This window comes from Pezoporus occidentalis, unplaced genomic scaffold (genome assembly GCF_034315485.1).
Source record: "Pezoporus occidentalis ecotype Australia unplaced genomic scaffold, CSIRO_AGI_Poc_V1 ctg92, whole genome shotgun sequence".
NCBI lineage: Eukaryota > Metazoa > Chordata > Aves > Psittaciformes > Psittacidae > Pezoporus > Pezoporus occidentalis.
Window position 1 is genome coordinate 2,329,479 of NW_026916284.1, and position 19,231 is coordinate 2,348,709.

General features: G+C 51.5%; 1 protein-coding gene across 1 annotated transcript; it reads left to right on the forward strand.

The window, feature by feature from the left end:
• The first annotated feature begins 1,255 nt into the window (after positions 1-1,255).
• ELK4 (ETS transcription factor ELK4) lies at positions 1,256-18,208 on the forward strand. The gene is made up of 5 exons (XM_062605637.1): positions 1,256-1,507; positions 8,840-9,055; positions 10,501-11,424; positions 12,499-12,615; positions 13,242-18,208. Exons 2-5 carry the CDS (start codon positions 8,849-8,851, stop codon positions 13,338-13,340), a joined length of 1,347 nt encoding a protein of 448 aa, XP_062461621.1. The 5' UTR covers positions 1,256-1,507; positions 8,840-8,848; the 3' UTR covers positions 13,341-18,208.
• Positions 18,209-19,231: the final 1,023 nt, after the last annotated feature.

Here is a 19,231-nt window from a genome sequence, read left to right on the forward strand (position 1 = left end):
TGCAGGTGCTGGCAGCCCTCCCACCTGGACTGCAGGAAGAGGCTTCATTGTCCTCCTGTTCGTATCTGGCGGAGGAGCCCAGGCGTCAAAGGGAGCAGGAGGGAGGATGAGGCACAGCAGGGGATAAGGGGGAGATGCTGGACCGACGGCTGTGGCTGTGTTGGCGAGCGTGGCTCACCCCTTGGCTGGACTCGGGCATCCTCAGCACAGCACAAGATCAGGTAGAGGTGAGGAGGCCGCTGCTCAGAGCCATAGGAAAAGGGGCCTCCTCTGTGCCTGGGTCACTGCTTCCTGCCCCAGGCATTCCCAAGGGGAAGCTGCCCTGATAACATGGAGATAAGTGTGGAAATGGGATGCTTTGTGCAGGAAAAAGGAAAGGAAAGCAGCACATGGAGCACTGCAGAGGGGCTTTAATGAATCTGGGAGCTGAGGAACTGACTCTGGGCTTTTGTGGAGGATGTTCTTGTTCTTGTCCCCTTTTCTTCCCTCTCTGTCCATTCTTTCTCACCTTTTTTTCCCTTAAAACTGGAGCTGGGGATGAACAGAAACAGTGAATTTTACCCTGAAATGTGGTAGATAACATCTGTAAATGCGTCAAGAACGGTCAAAACCTTCTTCCCCCTCCATTAAGCGCTCCTGGGGGGAACCCTGTGAGACTCCTCTGTGGTCCAAAGCCAGTGGCTGCGGCTGCCCCATCCCTGGCAGTGCTCAAGACCAGGCTGGACACGGGGGTTGGAGCAAGCTGCTCCGGGGAAGGGGCACTGAGTCCCCTTGCGGCCCCACGCCTTCGTGCGCAGGCTCTGCGGGATGTTGCTGGTCATTTAGGTTTTAATTCTGCTTTTATTTGGCACTTTCGCTCTTAATTATTTTAATTTTTATTTTGTCACTAATTGAAATTTATTTTCCAATTTGTTTTTCTTTTCTAGTTTTCAGTTTCCGAATCTTCAATTCCATTTTAATGAACTGCTCCACCCCGGCGCTGTTCTGCGGCCCCAGCCCCTTCCTCGCTGCTGCCACGGCCCGTGCCGGCTGCGCCGCCCCGCTGCGCCCTTGGGCCCGCGTTACCGGTGACACCGGACGCGAACGGCTCCCTCCGGGCCGAGGGCACATGGCCGCGGGCGGGCGCTAGGCCCCGGGGGACTACAGCCCCCAGCATGCCCCGCGAGCCGCGGGCGGACCCCATTGGTCACCGGCGCCCTCAGCCGGGGCGGGGATTGGTCGCGGTGCGCGCCGCTGGGGGGCCGTGGGCGGAAGTGTGGGGTACGGCGGCCGCGGAGGGACGCGGCGGAGGGACGGGCGCTGCGCGTCCCGCCATGTAACGCGCCGCCGCCGCCGCCGCCGCCGCTGCCCTTCGCTGCTCGCCCGGCTCCTCCCGGCCGGGATGGGGGCCCGGGGCCCGGCCCGCCGCGGGGGTGCCCGGACATGACGGGCGGCCGCGGGAGCCGCTCCAGCACCTGCCCGCCGCGACGGCACCGCCACTCCCGGGGACCGGCGGGGCTCCTCCTCGGTGAGCGGGGGCGGCCGGGCCCGGCGGCTTCCGGGCCGGGGGCGAGGCGGAGGGAGCGGACGGGACCGTGCGCGGGGGCTGCGGGGCAGGGCTGGGGGGGGCCCGTCCTGGGGCCGGGGTCTCCGCCTCGGGGCGAGGGGGGGTTCAGCGCCGTGTCCGGGGGCCGGGACCCGGGACCCGCTCTGCAGAGCGGCAGCGCCTCGGGGCTCGGTACCGAGCGGCAGCGGCCGGGCCCGGGGCGGGGGAGGCCCGGTTGTTGTTCTCCTCCCCGGCTCCGCTCCCGTTGTTCTTTACCGCTTGGGTGCTCCAGCGTGTGCGAGGGGCGGGCGCTGCCCACATGGGTGCGCGGCTCCCCGGGGGAAGCCTGCGGGTCGCTGCCGTTGCCCTCGCGTTCCGCGCACACCCGCACCTCCCAGCGCTCGGGAGCCCAAACTTCCCGGGATTCCCCCTGTTGCGCTGCCCGGGGACCCCGCGGTTCGGCCCCAATGGGGGCTGCTTTGAAGCAGAAACGCGGGGCTGGGTTTGGAGCCGAGCGCGCTGTTGAGGGGGTGCAGCATCCCTGTTGGTGCTCATCCTGTCGGGAAGAGGCGCGATCCCTGCGGCAGGAGCCGCTGCGTGTTCCTGCCTTTTCGCCGGCCTGTTTATTTTTAGGGGCTTAGCGCCTGTTTGGAGGGAATGGTTGTTCCATCGCCATAGCAACGGGGCTGAGTTTGTGATAAACATTATTAAAGGAAACCTTTTCCATCGTCAGCGAGGCTTCCTTTCCATAATAAAGTTAGGAGCGACGGCAAACGCTGACCCTTTTGTTTGGGCTTTGCTCCGGAGCGGGATGTGGACACCCGGCCCCTCACTCTTACCCAAGGATGCTTTTCAGCAGAGCCTTGTGCCTTTTGGAGCTGATTGCAGCTGCTGTGGGTAAACTCGCCCCTCAGCCCATGGTGGTGGCAGAGGAGGAGGAAGCAAACGTCATTAGTGAGGAGCTGCTGCAGGGACCGGTGGGTTTATGGCTTACATGGAAACGATCCCATCAGTGCCGGGCACAGAGCTGATCAGAGGTGTTCCGAAGTTTAACGTTCCTACTCTCTGTCCTAAAGCTTCCCGTGTGCTCTTTGGTCTGGTATCCTATAAAAGGAGAGGTGGAAAAGGGGAGATGTTTCATCTAAGTCCATAAAAGCAGGCAGTGAGGTCTGCTGTCCGTAAAAGAGGCTACACTGAGCTGTCCTTAGGCAGGGATGAGGGAGCAGAACAGTTGTAGCAGTGCAGGATGTACATGGACTGTGCTGCGAGGTCCTGATCAAACAGGTTGAAGGGTTTTAAGGGTCAGGATGTGCTGGGCAAAGCCCTGTTGGACACCAAAGCTGGCACCGTTGTCTCTGTATCAAGCTCCACAGAGCAGTAGAGCAGTTTGGCTCATCTGCTTCCCCTAACGTGGGGCTTCAGCCATGAGCATGGTGGGAATCCTGGGGCACTGTGCTCCTTTGTGGCTTGGTCCTGTGTGCTGACACAGAGGTGAGCACCAGCAAATGCCTGTGAAGGAAAGGAAACGCTTATTTCTCCAGAGGTAAAAAGCTGAAACAATTTGCTCCCGGAAGCCAAGTATTTGCTCAGCCCTGGTTTCAGGTGGAGTAACTCAGTTTGTGAGCCAGGAACCCCACATTTACAGCAGTGTTTGTTGTAAGCAAATAGAGCCGTCAGGCTTGGAGCAGGATTGGGCAGTGAAAACTCTGGAGCTGCTCTTATCACCAGGACATCCTCCAGCATTTCCTTCCACCGAGCTTCCTGCCTCCATAACCACGGCTTCTCCTTCAGACCAAGCTGATTTTCCTGACTGGTTTGGAAGCAGCGGCGCGGTGAGGGCCCGAGCCAAGGGGAAGACGGGAATTCAGTGGAGTTTAGGGTGGTTTTCCCTTGTTCTTGCCTGGTTTTAGTGTGTGTTAGAGCAGGTTGAAGTTGTTTGCTCCTTGGGAAGCTGCCAGGGTCTGGAGTGTTTTGATGGTGGTGCTGCAGCGGTAGACGCCTGCATCTTGACTTTTGGTTCCTTATAAATAGATCTTTACTATGCACAGATTTACCTGTGGTTTACCTGTCTTGAGGAGGTGAGCTAAGAAAACAGGACATGGTGATAGTAAAATTACCTCTGCAGTGCTCTGTGTGTGCTTTAAGAGGACTGAGCACCCTCACACGCTTCCTACCAGGTCAGAGTCTGTCTGTAGCTACTCACAGCCTGCAGAGGCTGGGTTTGGATGGAGGCTGCGCCTTGTGGACCCTTTACCAGCCGCGTTTCACCTCTGGGCCCTTGGTTCAGGCAGTGCTGGGCAAAGACTTGATCCAACCTTGACGTTAACCCTGCTTTGAGCAAGGAGCCGGGCCCGTGACCTCCACAAATCTCCTTCAGCCAACGCTACCTCATTGTTTGTTCCCTGGAGCAGCTCTCAAGGCCTTGTGTCTGCAGAACCATTGCACAATGCAGCGGGAGCTGTTGTCGATGAATTCCTCCTGCTCACACACCGTGGCCATCCGAAACCAGGGGAGGGGATGGAGCAGTGCAGCAAAGTGTGCTCAGTTCAGCTTTGCTGCACGCGAGGGGGGTGCTCCTGCGTGCTGTTGCTCACCTCCTGCATTGCACTCAGTGTGAGGTCCCCAAAACCATCTCAGTGGTGCTGTGGCTGCCTCTTTTCTTGCCTTTTTGCTCGTTAACAGAGTGTTTCTGATCGGAGGTTTCTCTGTCGCCCTCTGTATCTGTCTCTGCTGTTTACTGCTTCCAAAGTCATCCTTTTGAGATGTCACTTCTGTGTTAGGTACCCGGGCAGCTGAAACCATGCCATTTAAATAGGTGGTAGCGCTGACTTTGCCCTCGTTGTGACATCCCTTTTTCCCTTTGCCCCATCCTTTGTTCCTATGGGGGCTCTGACAGGGCTGTGGACCTGACTGCTTCCTTCAGTCCAGCTGCAGAAGTCATCAGGCTGCAGATGCTTGTCAGAGGCTGCTGGAACAAGCTGAGGTGGGAGATGGCTCGAGCTGTGCGTGGTGCTGAGGCCAAGCACAGGAAACTGCCAGAAGAGCTTGAAGAGGGGGGTTAGGGCAGGTCCCCTGCCCTGCTCAGCGTCGCGAGGTGCCTCTCTCCTCTCTGAGCACCAAGGGTGAGCCCTGGGCTCTGTTTGCAGCAGTAATGTAGCTGCTGGCCACAGAGATTCCCGTACGCCGCTTCCTAAAGCGTTCCTGCTGTGCCACCCGGGATTGCGCACTCCTTCCGCACGGGATGCAGAGCCTGGAGGCTCTGTAATCAGCTGCGTTGCGTGGGGCCCGTTGTGGCACAGGTAATGATGAGAAGGCACCGGAAAAGATCCGTATCTCGGCTGCTTTCTGGAGGCTCCTGGCTTTGTTAAGTCCAGGCCTCAAACCCAGCTCCTGCCACCTCGGTTGAAGCTGCAGCAACCAAGTTTGCAGCGCTTGGATTGAGAGTGCTGCAGCCAAATTCTGTCAGCTACTCAGTATACTTGAAGGGTCATCCGTAGGCGTCAGAGAAGCTCTCAAGACAATAATAGTGCTCTATTTTAGCATCCTCATTACAAAGTGTAACTGCCCTCTGCCTCGAGCAACTATTTTTTCCTTGTACTCAGCTGGTGCAGGATTGGAAGGGCCGTTGTTGCCTCTCTGCCTGATTCCCTCGTTGTCTTTTCAACTGAGACCTTTCTCCATGGACTCTTAGAAGGAAAATAAACTTCAGCAGAAAAAGGCAGTTGGAAGCAGTGTGCTTGTAATCATTGGCGTGTTCGGCTTGAAGGCAAAGCAATTAAACTGCTGGGCTTTTCATGCTGATGGGGGCTGTGCTGGGCGATTGATGCCTTCTTGTAAACGGAGATGTTGTTCTGAAAGGAGTTGAAATGCTGTTTACTGATGGTGAGAGAAGCAGCATCTCTGCTTTCGAGTGGGACAGCAGGGTCCTGTCCTCACCCTGATCTCTGTAGTGCCTCCAGCTGATGGGTCTGTAACACCAAACCCCTCACTGCAGAGGTGTGTTTGTGAATGGAGAGGACAAGAGAATCTTCTGATGCCTTTGAGTCCATGGCCCTGGAAATGGCTGTAACAACGCAGGTCCCACCCTGTCAGGGCAGCTGAGGATGTCCTGCAGAACATGGGTAGCACAGGGAGCTTCCGCTGCTGCTCAGTCCTCTGGTTGCACAGTAAAGGCTCATGAAAGCATCAGCCGCCTCCTGCCCCAGGTGCTGAAGAAGGAGGAACCTTTTTACCAGTTCTCAAACAAAGAGAAGTGCTCATCTCGCCTCTGCTGGTTTTAATTTTACATCTTGTGTGATGTTTGCTTTTATTCTGCTTCTTCCTGAAGAAGCAACAGTTCTTTCATGTGTTCTCTGGCTAAATCAAAGCAGCTTTTTATTAAAGTTAAATGAAGTGTCTTGATTCATAGCACGTTGTCTCCCATGTACATATTCTACTTCCCCAGTTAGAGTACACTCCTGGGCTCTGAAGTGGCAAGTTCCACCTTGCTTTGACCAATTTGAGGGGTTATTTTCTGGCCTTCCCTTTGTATATAAGCTTCAGAAAAACTATGTTCCTAGCTGCACTGAGGTATCTCTCCATTGTTCTCAAGTATTTAATAGAGGGACATTTGTTCTTTCATAGTGTAACCTATCCATTAGCAATTCCAAAGTGCTTTCTGCCTTTCCCACCCTCTCAACATGTCATAACATAAGACTTTTAAAAGGAGAAGGTGCTGAGGATGTGCTCTGTATCCTCCAAATGATGTGCAGGGTCATGACATCCCTCAAGCCTGTGAAGGTCAAACATCAGTGGTAACTTGCTTGATCCAACACTCCAGTACGGTCTCTGACTGCTCCTGGGAGAAGGATCCTTCCAGCTGGAAAGCTGCAGTAGTTGGGATTTAGGCAGCGCAACCTCTTGGTAATGGCTCCTCTGAACAACAGAGCTCTTCACTGGGAAAGGTGGGTTTTTTCCACCACTTTGGTCACTCCATGTGTACTCTGCACTGGGACCAGGCAATAATCCTTGCCTGCGGTTGAGGCTGGTGAGCACTGAGTTAGTGGCAAGGTGCTTCCTCCTAATGGGAAGCAGGCTGATAAAATAACGGGGTGAAATCCTGGGATGAAATCTGCATGGATTTTAGGGAGGAGGAGGCAGAAAAAAGCTTTTGCCACTCAAATGCTGCTGCTGATCCAATTGCGCCGTGGTTGCCTCCCGTTGCATCAGGCAGCGCTGCTTGGTGCAGGGCTGCTGCTGGGCTTTGCGAGTGCTGTAGCTAAACAAAGCGTGGGAATAATCACTCAACTTCATTTTCCTGCTCTTTCTCTGTTAACACCTATCAGTGCTATTGACAGCTCGGCAGGATGGCAGCAGCGAGGCCCTACGTCTACACAGCACCCCGTGCGTGTGCATCATCCTGACAGGATAATGATGCTCCGCAGCATGCGCGGCCTCTGCGCTGCCAGCAGGCAGAGACAAGATGTTATTGGCAAATCCACATCCAGGCTGGAGGAGAAGTCCTGGAAGAGTTTGCATGTGGTTGCCTGGAGTTCCCGTATGGTTCAGCTGCCACGGGGGGAAGAGTCTCAGAGCACTGCATTGAGCAGCTGAGATTTTCTTAGAGTACGGAGCAATTACTTTGGGCAAGCATGGATTTGTGTGCAGATAGTAATTACCAAGGAAAGCACCTTGGGCCAGCATAGCGGGGTGGTGTGGGTGTCCTGCTTGGAGATTGCTCCTTGTAATTGCAGCAATTTAACTGTCTTGATCGATGGAGCAGCCCTGTGTAGCCAGGTAAGCTGCCATTAGGCAGGGAGTCATAAAAATAGGTTAAATGCAATGGGCTGGGCCCAAAAAAAAGTACCTGCCTTGGGGCACCTTATTTAAATAAGAATGTATAGTCCTGTGTAAACTGTCAGCAGTAATCCTGTTACAGGGCTGAGTGAATTCTGAAGCTCTGAATTGTAGACTGTTCTCTTCCTTATATAGGGCTGGGTAAGTGCTGGGCAGTAATGAGATTGGAATAAAAGGCTTTGGTAATGAAGATGAACTGGCAGTCCCGACCAAATCTTGCTTGCCCATGTGTATACATGGACCTCAAGCAATACGAGTGTGGGTCCTGCTTGCTGAAGCTGGGCTTGATGCCTCTGATTTGGAGCTTCTGCCCATGGATAGCGTTTGGTGGCTTGGGCTGCAGATCACCCCAGTGCTCTATAGGTTTGCCTGTGCTGAATTTGCCTCTCTGTGTGGGCAAAAAGCCCCTCATAGTTACACATATCGAACCACTTTTAGTGTAATTCATCATGATGGTTGGTATTGCAGAGTGATTTGCTTTGTTTGCAGTTCATTGGAAGACATTTAAGCTGCATTAATAGAAGCTGTTCTGTTGTGGAATAGGAGAATCCATATGGGATACTTCATTAAGATAATTTGATCTGGTTTAATTCATAGTGTGTCTTGTACTTGCCTTGTGCAGACAGGATTATTAGTGTTCTGCTTGGAAAGAGCTGTGGAAATTCAGATTCATGTGGTCAGATATGGTCAAGGAGAGATGTCATCTCTGCTGCCTTGTCCGTCCTTGGTGAGATGATGCATCGACAGCTTCAGTGCAGGAAAACCGTGCTGGAAGTGCATGAGTCAAGTGCGGGGTCCTAGAGTGTCCCAGCCTAAATGATTGATGGAGGGAAGACGTGGCAGGAGTCAGGAGATAAGCACTGGCAGCATTTGTTATCATTGTCTTTACTTTCATGTTTGCTCTCTTAGAAAAGACAGGGATGATGTGTGGAAAAGAAGAAAGGAGATTGGAAAGGGAGACGGGGGCTTGACTGAAAGGGCTGCGCACCGAGAGGCAGGAGGAATGGGAACTGAAGGAGAGCTGAGCTGTTCTGCACTTCATGTCCATGAAGTGCCTTGATCCGCTCTGCTCTCGTAGCGGTACCGAGGTGGGTGCAGGCAGGGGAAGGAGGTGTCGAGGGGTGGTTGGGTGTTACCTGGGTGCACCTGAGCTGGTCTCAGGACAAGTCAGAGTGGGTGAGCATGGAACAACTTTGAAAGTTATTTTTTTGGCTTGTGACTCATTGCAACTTACCCAAAGTGACCTGATTTAGTTAAATGAGGCTAAATATAACCCATGTGAAAAGTACTGACATGTGGGAGGAGACGACAGCAGTTGGCTCTCAGCCCCTGTTCTGCAGGGAACATCTTTCACGACTGGTGACTAATAATTTTTACTCTTGCTGGCTTTGGAAATAACATCTCTGCTCCGTTACCCCCTTCTAGGGAGACTGAGAAAATGCACTGCTCCTAAACTGCTGCCTCTTATCTGCCTTCCAGCTTACTGCTATGGACAGTGCTATCACCCTGTGGCAGTTCCTCCTCCAGCTCCTCCAAGAGCCTCAGAACAAGAACATCATCTGTTGGACCTCCAACGACGGGGAGTTCAAACTGCTGCAGGCAGAGGAGGTGGCCAGACTCTGGGGAATCCGCAAGAACAAGCCCAGTATGAACTATGATAAACTCAGCCGTGCTCTCAGATACTATTATGTGAAGGTAACAAAGTCCTTACAGCCACCTCCAATCCTTATCCATCTTACCAGCTTCTGCCTAATGGGCTTTGTTTCCTTTTTCAGTCCCTTCAAGGGGATAGGTGTTACTTCTGTCTCCCAGGCTTAACTAAGGTGTGTTAGCTTAGTTTTAGAGGGGTTTTTCCCCTTTGGTTTTCACTTTGCTGCATTTCCTCCCCGCTGGTTGTTCTAAGGTTCCAGGTAGCTGTGTGCAGAATGTTGCCTTCTTTGATTTATGTCATTGCTAAGACAAATACGTCCTTGAATACTAATCCCCTTTCCAAGAATACATGCCCTTGCAAGGGTTAAAATCCTCAAGACTCTACTTTAAGCAGCAGAATGAGATTTAGTTGAAGGTGTTGCTGCCTGTGGCAGGAACTGCAGGGGCTTTGAGGTCCTTTCCATTCCAGACCACTCTGATTCTATGAGATGGTGAATGTGGAACCACCTTGAGATCCGTCTGCAACTGTCTCTGAGAAGGGGTTGTCAAATCAAGGGTCTGCAGTGAAGCAGCCCAAGTATGCTTCATGTATTCAGAACTGCACCTCTGATGTGGTCAGCAGCTTTGGTCCAGCAGAGTGAGATGCTTCTCTTACTGAGCTGATGTCTTCTAATAACTTGGAGAGCCTTTCATTTAGTGCTCAGGTGGTGTCAGGAAGCTGAACCAGAACCACAACGTGGGAGCTGCACCTCGCTTGTAGTGAGCCATTTATCCCACTGCTGTTACTGGGGGGGTACAGGAGGTATGAAATCGCTTCTGAGCAGCCTGCCCCTTTGGTGCTGTTGTGTGGAGCTCACTGCTGGGCAGCACAGATCTGACTTTGTACCGAGAGGTCTCGGTGATGGTAATTGTATGAGACATTAAGAGCCTTCTTAGGCCCAGACTGTGTGTGGCGTTTCACTTGGGAGCAAAACAAGTTTGGCATCTGCTCTTTTGTGGTATTGAAATAGCTGGTTTGCCTGCATTCTGCTGACTAGTTCAGCTACCTACTTTCCTTTATTATCATCTTATTAAGAATAAAGGTGGGTTGATGGGAAGCATTAGCTCTCCATTCTGCAAACCTCTGAGCTTTACTTCTGCAGGTTCTGCTGTCACATTGCACTCACTGGACCCAGGGCAGTGATCTTTGCTGTGGGGAGTGGGTATTTGCTTCTTTAACATATGAAAAGGTTTAAAGCTGCTGTTAGTTTATTTAATGTCAGCTTAAGCTCACCTATTAGAGTCTTTATTCTGCAAGCTCTGGAGATGCCACCTGAGGAGCAGAATCGCCTTGCAAGAAAGCAGGGCGGTTTTAAATAAAGAACGAAGGAACAGTTTTTGATGGAAGATTACAGACTCCTGGGTTCCTCTGTCTATTTCAGGCAGTGTTTGTAGGAAGAAAATTAATCTGGAGAAGGTCTCAATGCATATTTATATCTTCTTACCCACAGAATATCATTAAGAAAGTGAATGGGAAGAAGTTTGTGTACAAGTTTGTTTCTTATCCGGAGATTTTAAACATGGATCCGCTTGTCGTGGGCCGGATAGAAGGAGACCCCGAAATGAGTGGTTTTGCAGAAGTCAGCAGTGCTCCAAAGGATGTGGAAAACTGCGGGAAGGAGAAGGCCCAGTCCTGTGCTAAGTCCTCCAGCCGCAATGACTACATCCACTCCGGCTTGTACTCCTCGTTCACTCTGAACTCCCTCAACTCTTCCAGCGCCAAACTCTTCAGGTCCATCAAGATTGAGAACCCAGCTGAGAAGCTGGCCGAGAAGAAACCAGCTCAGGACCCAACACCCTCCGTCATCAAGTTTGTGACCATGCCCTCCAAAAAGCCTTCATCGGTCCCCTTGGTCTCCACCACTTCCACGGTCTCTGCCTCTTCCACTGCTTCCGCCACTTCCACTGTATCCTCCCTTCCCTTGGGAACAGAAGACACTCTCCAGACCTTGGAGACCCTTGTTCTACCCAAGTTACCTGTCCCTGAAGCTCCAGCCCCTTTGCCAAACCTAACCACCAGCTTCACCCCAACGCCACCCATATCCTCAGTGTCCCCCAGCCTGCAGGTTCCTTCCACACCCCCATCGCCACCCCTGAGCTCTAATCCTGACCTGGACATTGACACGGACATCGAATCCGTGGCTTCTCAGCAGCTGGAGCAGGCTCAGAGCCTTCAGCATCAATCCCCAGAGCCCAAAGAGCAGGATTCATCTGTGCTGGAAAAGGAATTTGCCAATCACCTCTCCAGATCCAAAAAACCCAAAGGGCTGGAGTTGGCTCCTACTCTCGTCATTACAGGCAGCGATCCAAGTCCGCTGGGGATTCTGAGTCCTTCTCTCCCAACTGCTTCTCTTACTCCAGCACTTTTCTCTCAGGTAACCCAAGTCCCTTCCTGGTTTTGGTGTTTAAAGGAACAATAGTGGTTGTGTTCTCGTCGAAAATGGAGAGGGAAGCAAGTGGAAAAACACGTAGTCCATAGGTTGTGTTTGGAGTCTGGAAACTTAGTCTGGCACTCCCAGTTTGTTCATACTTGGGATTAGCTTCTCCCCCAGAGTGTGCCCAAGTGGTGTGTCAGCTCTGCACGTCTGTGCAGTGTTGGCGTGTGGAGGCAAAACCCAAAGCAGCACCAGCAGGATCCTTTGTGCATCTTGCCAAGGTGCTCCTGAATTATTCCCAAAGCCCTCAACCCTCCCATTTTCCTTCAGGCTGATTCTGAAACTGCTTTAAAAATAGAGAAGCACGGAGGTGTGTGCTTAGCAGCTTGCTTTTCCTGGGTTCAGGAGGCAGTTACTGCAGACCAGAGTATTGTGACTTTGCAGCAGCTGCTTAATTTAGTTGTTATCTTTGTGTGGGAAAGGAAAGTTTTTATGCCTCATGGAAAATTTGGAGGAGAACCAAATCCAAGTGGGCTGTTAAATGGGTCTGGATGGGTTGAATCTCTTTCCTGTCGTTCGAATTGGAGGGAAACTGCTGAGTGCAAACTGAAATGGCTGAGGGCAGGGAAAACGTGGAGGGGAGTCCATCTTTTGGCATCCTTCAAAGTATTTGGCCTGAATCTGGAGCATCCGGAGTATTCGGAAGCTGGATGGACACTGTCAGTGCCACCCAGACCACGCGGGTGCCCACGACCTGCTCTTAATTCTCAGGCTGAGTTTTCCATGGCCGCTTGCAGGTGCTGAGTTGCAGGAGGAGCCGATTTGCTGGAGGTTGCAGCAGGATTTGGCAGCTGTTGGGAGAAGGGGGCCAACTGCTCAGCAAGGGGAGGGTGAGCCGGATGGGGGTGGCTGTTGTGGGGTTTGTGGGGGCGAGGAGAAGGGAATGGGAGCTCCTGGGCTGTGGAGCCAGCCCTGTGCAGCTGCAGGAACCGGGATGGTGGCTCTGGATTGATGCGGGCTCCACGTTGCTGGCACTGCTGCTTCCCACAGCTGCTCTCTCCCTGTGTTTTGCAGACTCCCATCTTGCTGACCCCCAGTCCCTTGCTCTCCAGCATTCACTTCTGGAGCACCCTGAGCCCCGTTGCTCCTCTGAGTCCTGCCAGGTTGCAAGGTGCTAACACCCTCTTCCAGGTAAGTTCAGCCAATCTCACCGTGGTTCGCGGTACCTTCCTCAGAGACCTCCAGGCTCCAGCCCAAGTACCTCTTGTAGGACCCAGACAGTGATGTGTCTGGTGTCTATCCCCAGTATATACATAAAAAAGTCCCCTCTATTTAAAAAGGATACATCCTTACAATTATTCATGTTCCTCTTTCACCTTTTGCTTTGGAGGTGGAATAACCACATCCACTGCCTGAGTCTGCTTAGGCAAAGGGCAAAATATAACAGGCTTGTATCTGTGATCTCTGTGGAGGAGAAGGAGGTAGCTTTGTATGTACTGTGAGTAGAGGTGAAATGCGTTGGACACTTTATGTACAGCTGAGAATGAACTGGGGAGCAATTCAGAGCATGTGAAAAACCTGCGTTAAAGTCGCTTACTGAGGATGGCATCAGTGCTCAGCGCAGAGGTTATCCTCACTGGGTTGCTGCACTCTGATGCAGGGGCATCACAGTGAATTGCCTGGGGGAAGCCAAGGGTGTTTTCATTTGTGTTTTGAGGTGTCTTTTTCTTTCCTGGGGGAGTCTCCACAGGCACAGATAGGACAGGAATGGTGAATGGAAATGGCCTCTTGCCTAACGGTTGTGTTTTGTCTCTTAGTTTCCATCAGTGCTGAACAGTCATGGCCCATTTACTCTGTCTGGACTGGATGGACCCTCTACCCCTGGCCCGTTTTCCCCTGATCTCCAGAAGACATAGCACATGAACTGACGGGAAGGACAGATTGGCAAGCAAGGGAAAGACAGGACACTTAACCTGAAACCATGTTTTTTAAATGAGCAATTTGTAATTCCCCAGAGGTGATCAGCAGTTATCATAGTTTTTGCCATTCCCAAATCAAATGCCTTTTTTGCAAAATTCCCTTTTTTTGAAGACCCAGGTTGGGAATGTTTGTGCAAACGCCTTAATAGGAGCTGCAGCTCCAGTCTCTTCCCTCCTTGGATCGGAAGACTTCCCTATGCTTAAAGGGAGCTTTGGTTGGTGTTGCAGTAACTGAGTCTGCACTGACTGCAGTTAAACAGTGTCAGAGAAGTCTCTTCTCTGGGACTCTTGGAGAAACCCTCTGTTCTTCTGCTTCCTGTGCTTGGCAAGAAGAAATCTAATCATGATCGAAGCTGGCATTCCAGGAAATGCTTGGGAAAGGGGTGTGTGCGCTCAGCTTTGCCTTGGGGCCTGATAACTTGTGCAGCAACAGAGCAGCCCGCATCTTTTCTGCTGTAAAAACAGCTTGTCTTTCTGCAGGGAGAGCTTTTCAAGGAATACCCAGTGACTGTGTTACTGACATCCGGACAGTTTTCCAGTGGCATCGTGTCCCCACAGCCCAGCTCCTCAGGGAAGTGAGCTGGAAAGCTCCTGGATGCTTCTTCCTGCCCTCCCATCCATGCGGAGGCAAGATCTGGAGCCAGATGAGCAGTGGGATTAGATCCTTCCAGTTCTCAGAAGGTTTGAATGAAGTCCAAACATTTCTTGTGCCAGAGACCCGTTACAGAGCCCTGCTGGAGCAGCACCAGGCTGGTGGATTTCGCACACAGGTTTGAGGGCGGCTCTGGATTTGAGAGGTTGCTGCCTGATGCTTGAGTTTCAGCAGCCCCAGCAGTGGGTGAGAGCAGTAGTGTCTGAGCATTGATGTTCCTGCTCTTGCCCCTCAGCTGGAGTGGAGAAGCTCCTCTTCTGCCCGGTCTTATTTCAGGTTTTGCATTGGATCCGGTGCTTTCTTCATTTGAGGAAGCACTGGATCCCAAACGAGTTCAGCTCGGTCTGTGCAGCCGAGAGGGTACCACGGCCTGTCCACCTCTGAGGAAATCTGTGCTTGGGCTCCTCTTCTTGATGGCCGTGTGTGCATGGGTTAACCCAAGGTTGGTGTCCAGAGCCATGAAACATGGGAGAAATGGAATCTGTAGTTAGATTTTTACACCTCATGAGGCTTTTTAAGAGAGCATTTAGGAGGAATCAAAGGAGAGAGGCTCTCATCTTGCAGGCTGATGCTGTGCTCTGCTGGTGTGGGGTGAGGTGCCCTTCTGCTGTGGGCATCTGAGGTCAGGCAGCAACCTCTGTGTGCGCACACTGAGCTGGTGGCATAAGGTGATCCTCTCTGTAAAATACCTGCTAGAAACCGGCTGGAGGCCATCTCTTTCCTTTGGCTTTCTTCACAGTGGTGATGAGCAGAGGAGGATTGTACCTCTACACCAGAGGAGCTGACAGCACACGCTGTGTCAGTGGCACCCATCTGCAGAAGTGGTGAACTCGAGCTTTCCAGAGTTTTCCTTTTGCCACTTTTGCAGGCTCTGAATTCACTTTAAATACCCAAGACTTTACTGCAGTGACGTTATCTTCTGTGTTCTGGCATTGAAAGCTGTACAGCGCTTGGTGTGTTCCTGACAGAACACCCGAGACGGGGGGGTGAGGGGGTTGCTTTTTGGGCATTGTTCATCCCCAAAGCCCCCTGCCCGTGGGAGGTGGGAGGGAGGAGGTGGAGGTAGCAGGGAGTGAGCTCGTGGTGAACTGTCTTCCTGTTCCGTTGCGTCAGAGGCATGATGCTGCTTCGCGTTCAGCCATCAGCAGATGCAGGGTGAGGTTCCTGTGCCAGCAGCTCTTCAGATGACAATGTGCAATATTGACCTTTTTTGTTTTGAATGCAGAAAGCAAGCTGCAGATCTTAACCAAGAGCAGGCACCGGGAGTTCTCTGGTTTGCATGATGCCTTGTGAGTCTGCTCTAGAAAATATATATATAGCTATGTATAAATAGCAGCACTTTTAATGGTTGTTTTAGGCTGGCCAATTTTATTGCCCACCAAGTGTGAGCAATGTTGCAGACTAGGATTAGAGTTTAAAACAGAATTAATGAGCACTAAAGACTTGCAATTTAATTGCTTCCCTTTCCTTGTCCCCTATGGAGAAAAGCCAAGTTTATTTGTTGTGTATGTGCACACATGCACTTAACTGCGTGTAAACTCTATCACTTTCAGCATAGGTGTGCAGGAGAACCAAGTGCTAACGTAGCTTGTTCGTTGTGCTTGGCCTGGTTTCATGCTCTTCTCCTCGCAGCTTCCTAAGATCCCTCTGTGTAGCTGGTTGGAGATACACATTCACCTCTGGGGATGCCATCCTAGAGGAAATGACTATGAATATGCAGCCTGAATGTGTTGTTTTAGTCTGAAATACCCAGCTTCTTCACAGATAGCACTGAGAAGAGGATTGCTTTGGCTTCTTAAGCACCTGCCTAGGAAAAGACAGGATCATAATCTCAGGAGGCAGTTGGGAAAGCACATAGAGAGGGCTGGGGAGGTGGGAGAGGATCCGCTTGCCACCTCTTCTCCATTACAACTTTCAGGTCACTTAAGATAATATTATCTTGTATATATGCTGCCTCATTAAGCACACATTTGCTAACAGTTGTATTAATTGTCAGCTTTTCGGGATCACATTCCTGTGACTTCTTGGAGCTTGGTTCTGTGCATTGCTGGTACTCCACAAGCTCACTTCAGGAGCAGTTTGCAGCTCGTTGCAACTTGTTTTCCATGTAGGGAAGGTTGGGGTTAATACTGGCTCTCTTGGTGATCATGGATTATCTGTAATATGGGTGTAGCACTGTGTTGGTTTAAAAACATCATCATGCAGCCTTACAGAAGCATCTCATCACAGCTCATGTTGCTGAGGTGGTATTGCTGACTGCTTGGTAACACTTGCATCAGTGAATTCATTAGTGGTGGTAGAATTAGGCTGGATGAGCTTGGAAGCTGAACATCTGCCCTGCTTCTGGAAATCTCTTTATGTGTCACTGCTGCTCTATAATAGTACTGCAGGGTTCGAAAGCTTGTGCTGCTGTTGCTGTGTGTGTGCCCTGTCAGGCTTTATTTGAGATGCTGAGCTGTCAGGATGCCACCAGCGACACATGCTGCAGGCAGAAACCATCCATGGGAAGTGGAATGGTGTTGGTAATACCCCGTGGTTGTAGAACCCTTCTTGTTATGTCTTACCTCTTTCAGAGGATGCGATCCTCGTGCTGAGGGTGATGGAGGCAAGGTCTGGGTTTGTTTTCTTAACAGCAGCTTAAGTTCAGCTCCTTGTTTCAGTGATCAGTCTTCAGCAGGGATGCTGAATGTGATTCCCATGCACTGGCTTTGGCACATCCGAGTTGCGTTTTGCAGGAGGTCAGGAAGTGATAAAATTCCTTGAATTTGAGAATTCATTGTTTTCACTTAGAGCATCCTACGGCTTCAGTGTCCATTTGGCGCATTGGAGGGTGCATTGTAACATGAAAGGCTCTGGCTGTTCAGTGGTGGGTTTGGGAGAGTTTCTCCCTCCGCTGTGTCCTCAGCCCTCAGATAGGTGGCTGAGGGATTCTTCTGGGGTTTCAGCGTTCACTTGCAGCAGGGGATGCTGCTTCTGCGCCCGTCTTCCTGCACACAGCTTACAGAAACAGCGAGCTGCGGGGCTGCCGGGCTCCCTCACGGCTTCAGCCTCCCTGTGAGACCTTCTGCAGGGCGAGAGCAGTGGAAGAGCCGGCCTGGAGCCTGGATGCAGTGTCTCAGGTGAGCACAGGCCCAGTTCTGATCCACGTCTGGTGCTGAGGTCAGGGCTGGAGGTTCTGGTTGGCTGCCCCATGGTTTCTTCATGCATCTTTTAGTTACCTTTTGCTACTGTTTTATAGCAGTTTTGTATGTACCCGTACGAGTCAACCTCTTCCATTTTTAATGCTTTTGTTTACAAGACACATCTCAGTGTTTATCAAGAGGCTATCTTGGTATTGTCAGCTAGGAAATTACATTGGTAGTTAAGGAACATTGTCAAAGGTGGCAGGTATTTTAAAACTTGATGGTTGAGCTTTGGGTCTCCATCACAACGTTGTTCTGTTCCATTCCTTAGTTCTCCTGGCTAAGAGGCACACGTACCTTCTGGGTGCCGAGGTCCTGGCTATGGAGAGGTTCAGAATCATGCAGCATGGCATTGCAAACCAAGGGCCCGAGCCCCACGGGCTCTTACACCCAGCGGATAAGTTGAAAATCCATTGCAATTGCAATCATGAAGCTCTTTGGGGTGATGTCATGAGCTCTGGTTATCCTTGCCTAAACAGGACTGCTTATGGTTTGATTTGCATTTAATTAAACAGTGATGGGCAGGGGCTGCTGTTGAGCCTGAATGAAGCAGATCTGCTTAATGCAGAAGCCTTTGGCTGTTCCGCTGCTCTGAGTGGTGGTTGGTGTGTGCCGTGCTGCAGCTGATCTGCTCAAACCAGCTGCTCTCAGAGGAAGATGGAAAGATAAAAAGGCAGTGACACGGTTTTACACCGTCCCTCAGGGCTGTTCCTCGTGGCTCGACACCTGGGGATGCACCATTCCACTCGGTAATGCTGCCTGTGCAGGGGCAGGGGTGAAAGCTGATTCCAGACAGGATTCTTGACAGGAAAGCCAGCTCTTTTCTCCATAGGCTGCTGTTGGGCACAAGGATGTAACAGAGGAGCCACAGCAGCGCTGCCTGGTTTCTGCAGCCTGTGTTTAGCATCACCAGCCCCTCTGTCCGCACGGCCTGACTGTCCTGGTGCCACCTAAAGCAGAGGGGTTAAGTCTGGGGGATCCTGAGCCTGTTACCCCTGTGTGTTACCCTTGCCTGTGTACAAAGAGCAAGCACAGTTAAGGGGGAGCGTGTTCACTGCAGAACATGGATGTTTTCTGGAGGATGCAGCTTTGCTGACCATAACCGTGCTTTGCAAAACGAGGTAAGGAAGCTGGGCAGGACCCGATGATGTCTCTTGAATGAGTGTGCTGAAGTGTTCTTTACCTTTCAGGATAGCAAGATATCCACTTCATCTCCATTATTCCACACAACAAAGTCCAGCTGACTAGAGCTTAGTTTTGTTCACCCCCTCCCAAAGGACGTAGTGGAAGATTTGGCTGTGGAGCTTGTGATGTGTGCTGAAAACCAGGCTTTGAGAGCTGCAGATGCATCATTCAGCTGAGACTGGAATAGCTCTTGTGAACATACGTGTGGCCTCACGTGCTCACTGCCTGGGAGGATGAGTGTTCTCACAGAGCCTGGCTTTGCACGTGTGGAGGTAACACGTTAAATAATGCTGCCACGTACACCAGAGCAGACGCTGCACTCTGCAGTGCCACTTCTTACACCCTGCTGAGCTATTGGGAGGCTTTTTAGTTCCTGGTATTCCAGGATACCCCAGTGTGTGGATGAATTGGTTGCCAAAGGTTATTTCTCACTGCACCTTTGACATTCATAAATGTCTTAACTGTGTCTCTGAACAGTTTTATGGTCATGGAACAGAAGTTTGGACTTGTGGTACTTCAAGCCCTTGCTCCTCTGTTGAGACCACGCATTGCAGGAGGTTTTCATCTCAGAGGTGGGCTTTGAGCAGGGGGTTAACGGAATAATGCTGAACCTTTGGGAATCAGGGCTCTTTCAGTGGAGATGTGGGTGAGCTGCGAGCAGCGCCGGCAGGAGAGGGAGGAGAAGGGAAGCGCCGTGGCCAGAGCCGGTTCGGGCCGCGGGCAGCACATGCAGCGGTGCTGTACTGATAACTGGAAGCTGTTTTTTATTCTTTTCGGGGTTTATTTCCTTTTTCTCTATTTTTTGAGCA

What these genes read in the sequence shown, in the direction of transcription:
- ELK4 (XM_062605637.1), top strand. Translation starts at nt 8,849, where the DNA reads ATGGACAGTGCTATCACCCTGTGGCAGTTCCTCCTCCAGCTCCTCCAA. An exon ending in TCAGATACTATTATGTGAAG is followed by an intron (nt 9,056 to 10,500) that starts GTAACAAAGTCC and finishes TCTTACCCACAG; the next exon opens with AATATCATTAAGAAAGTGAA. An exon ending in GTGCTAACACCCTCTTCCAG is followed by an intron (nt 12,616 to 13,241) that starts GTAAGTTCAGCC and finishes TTTGTCTCTTAG; the next exon opens with TTTCCATCAGTGCTGAACAG.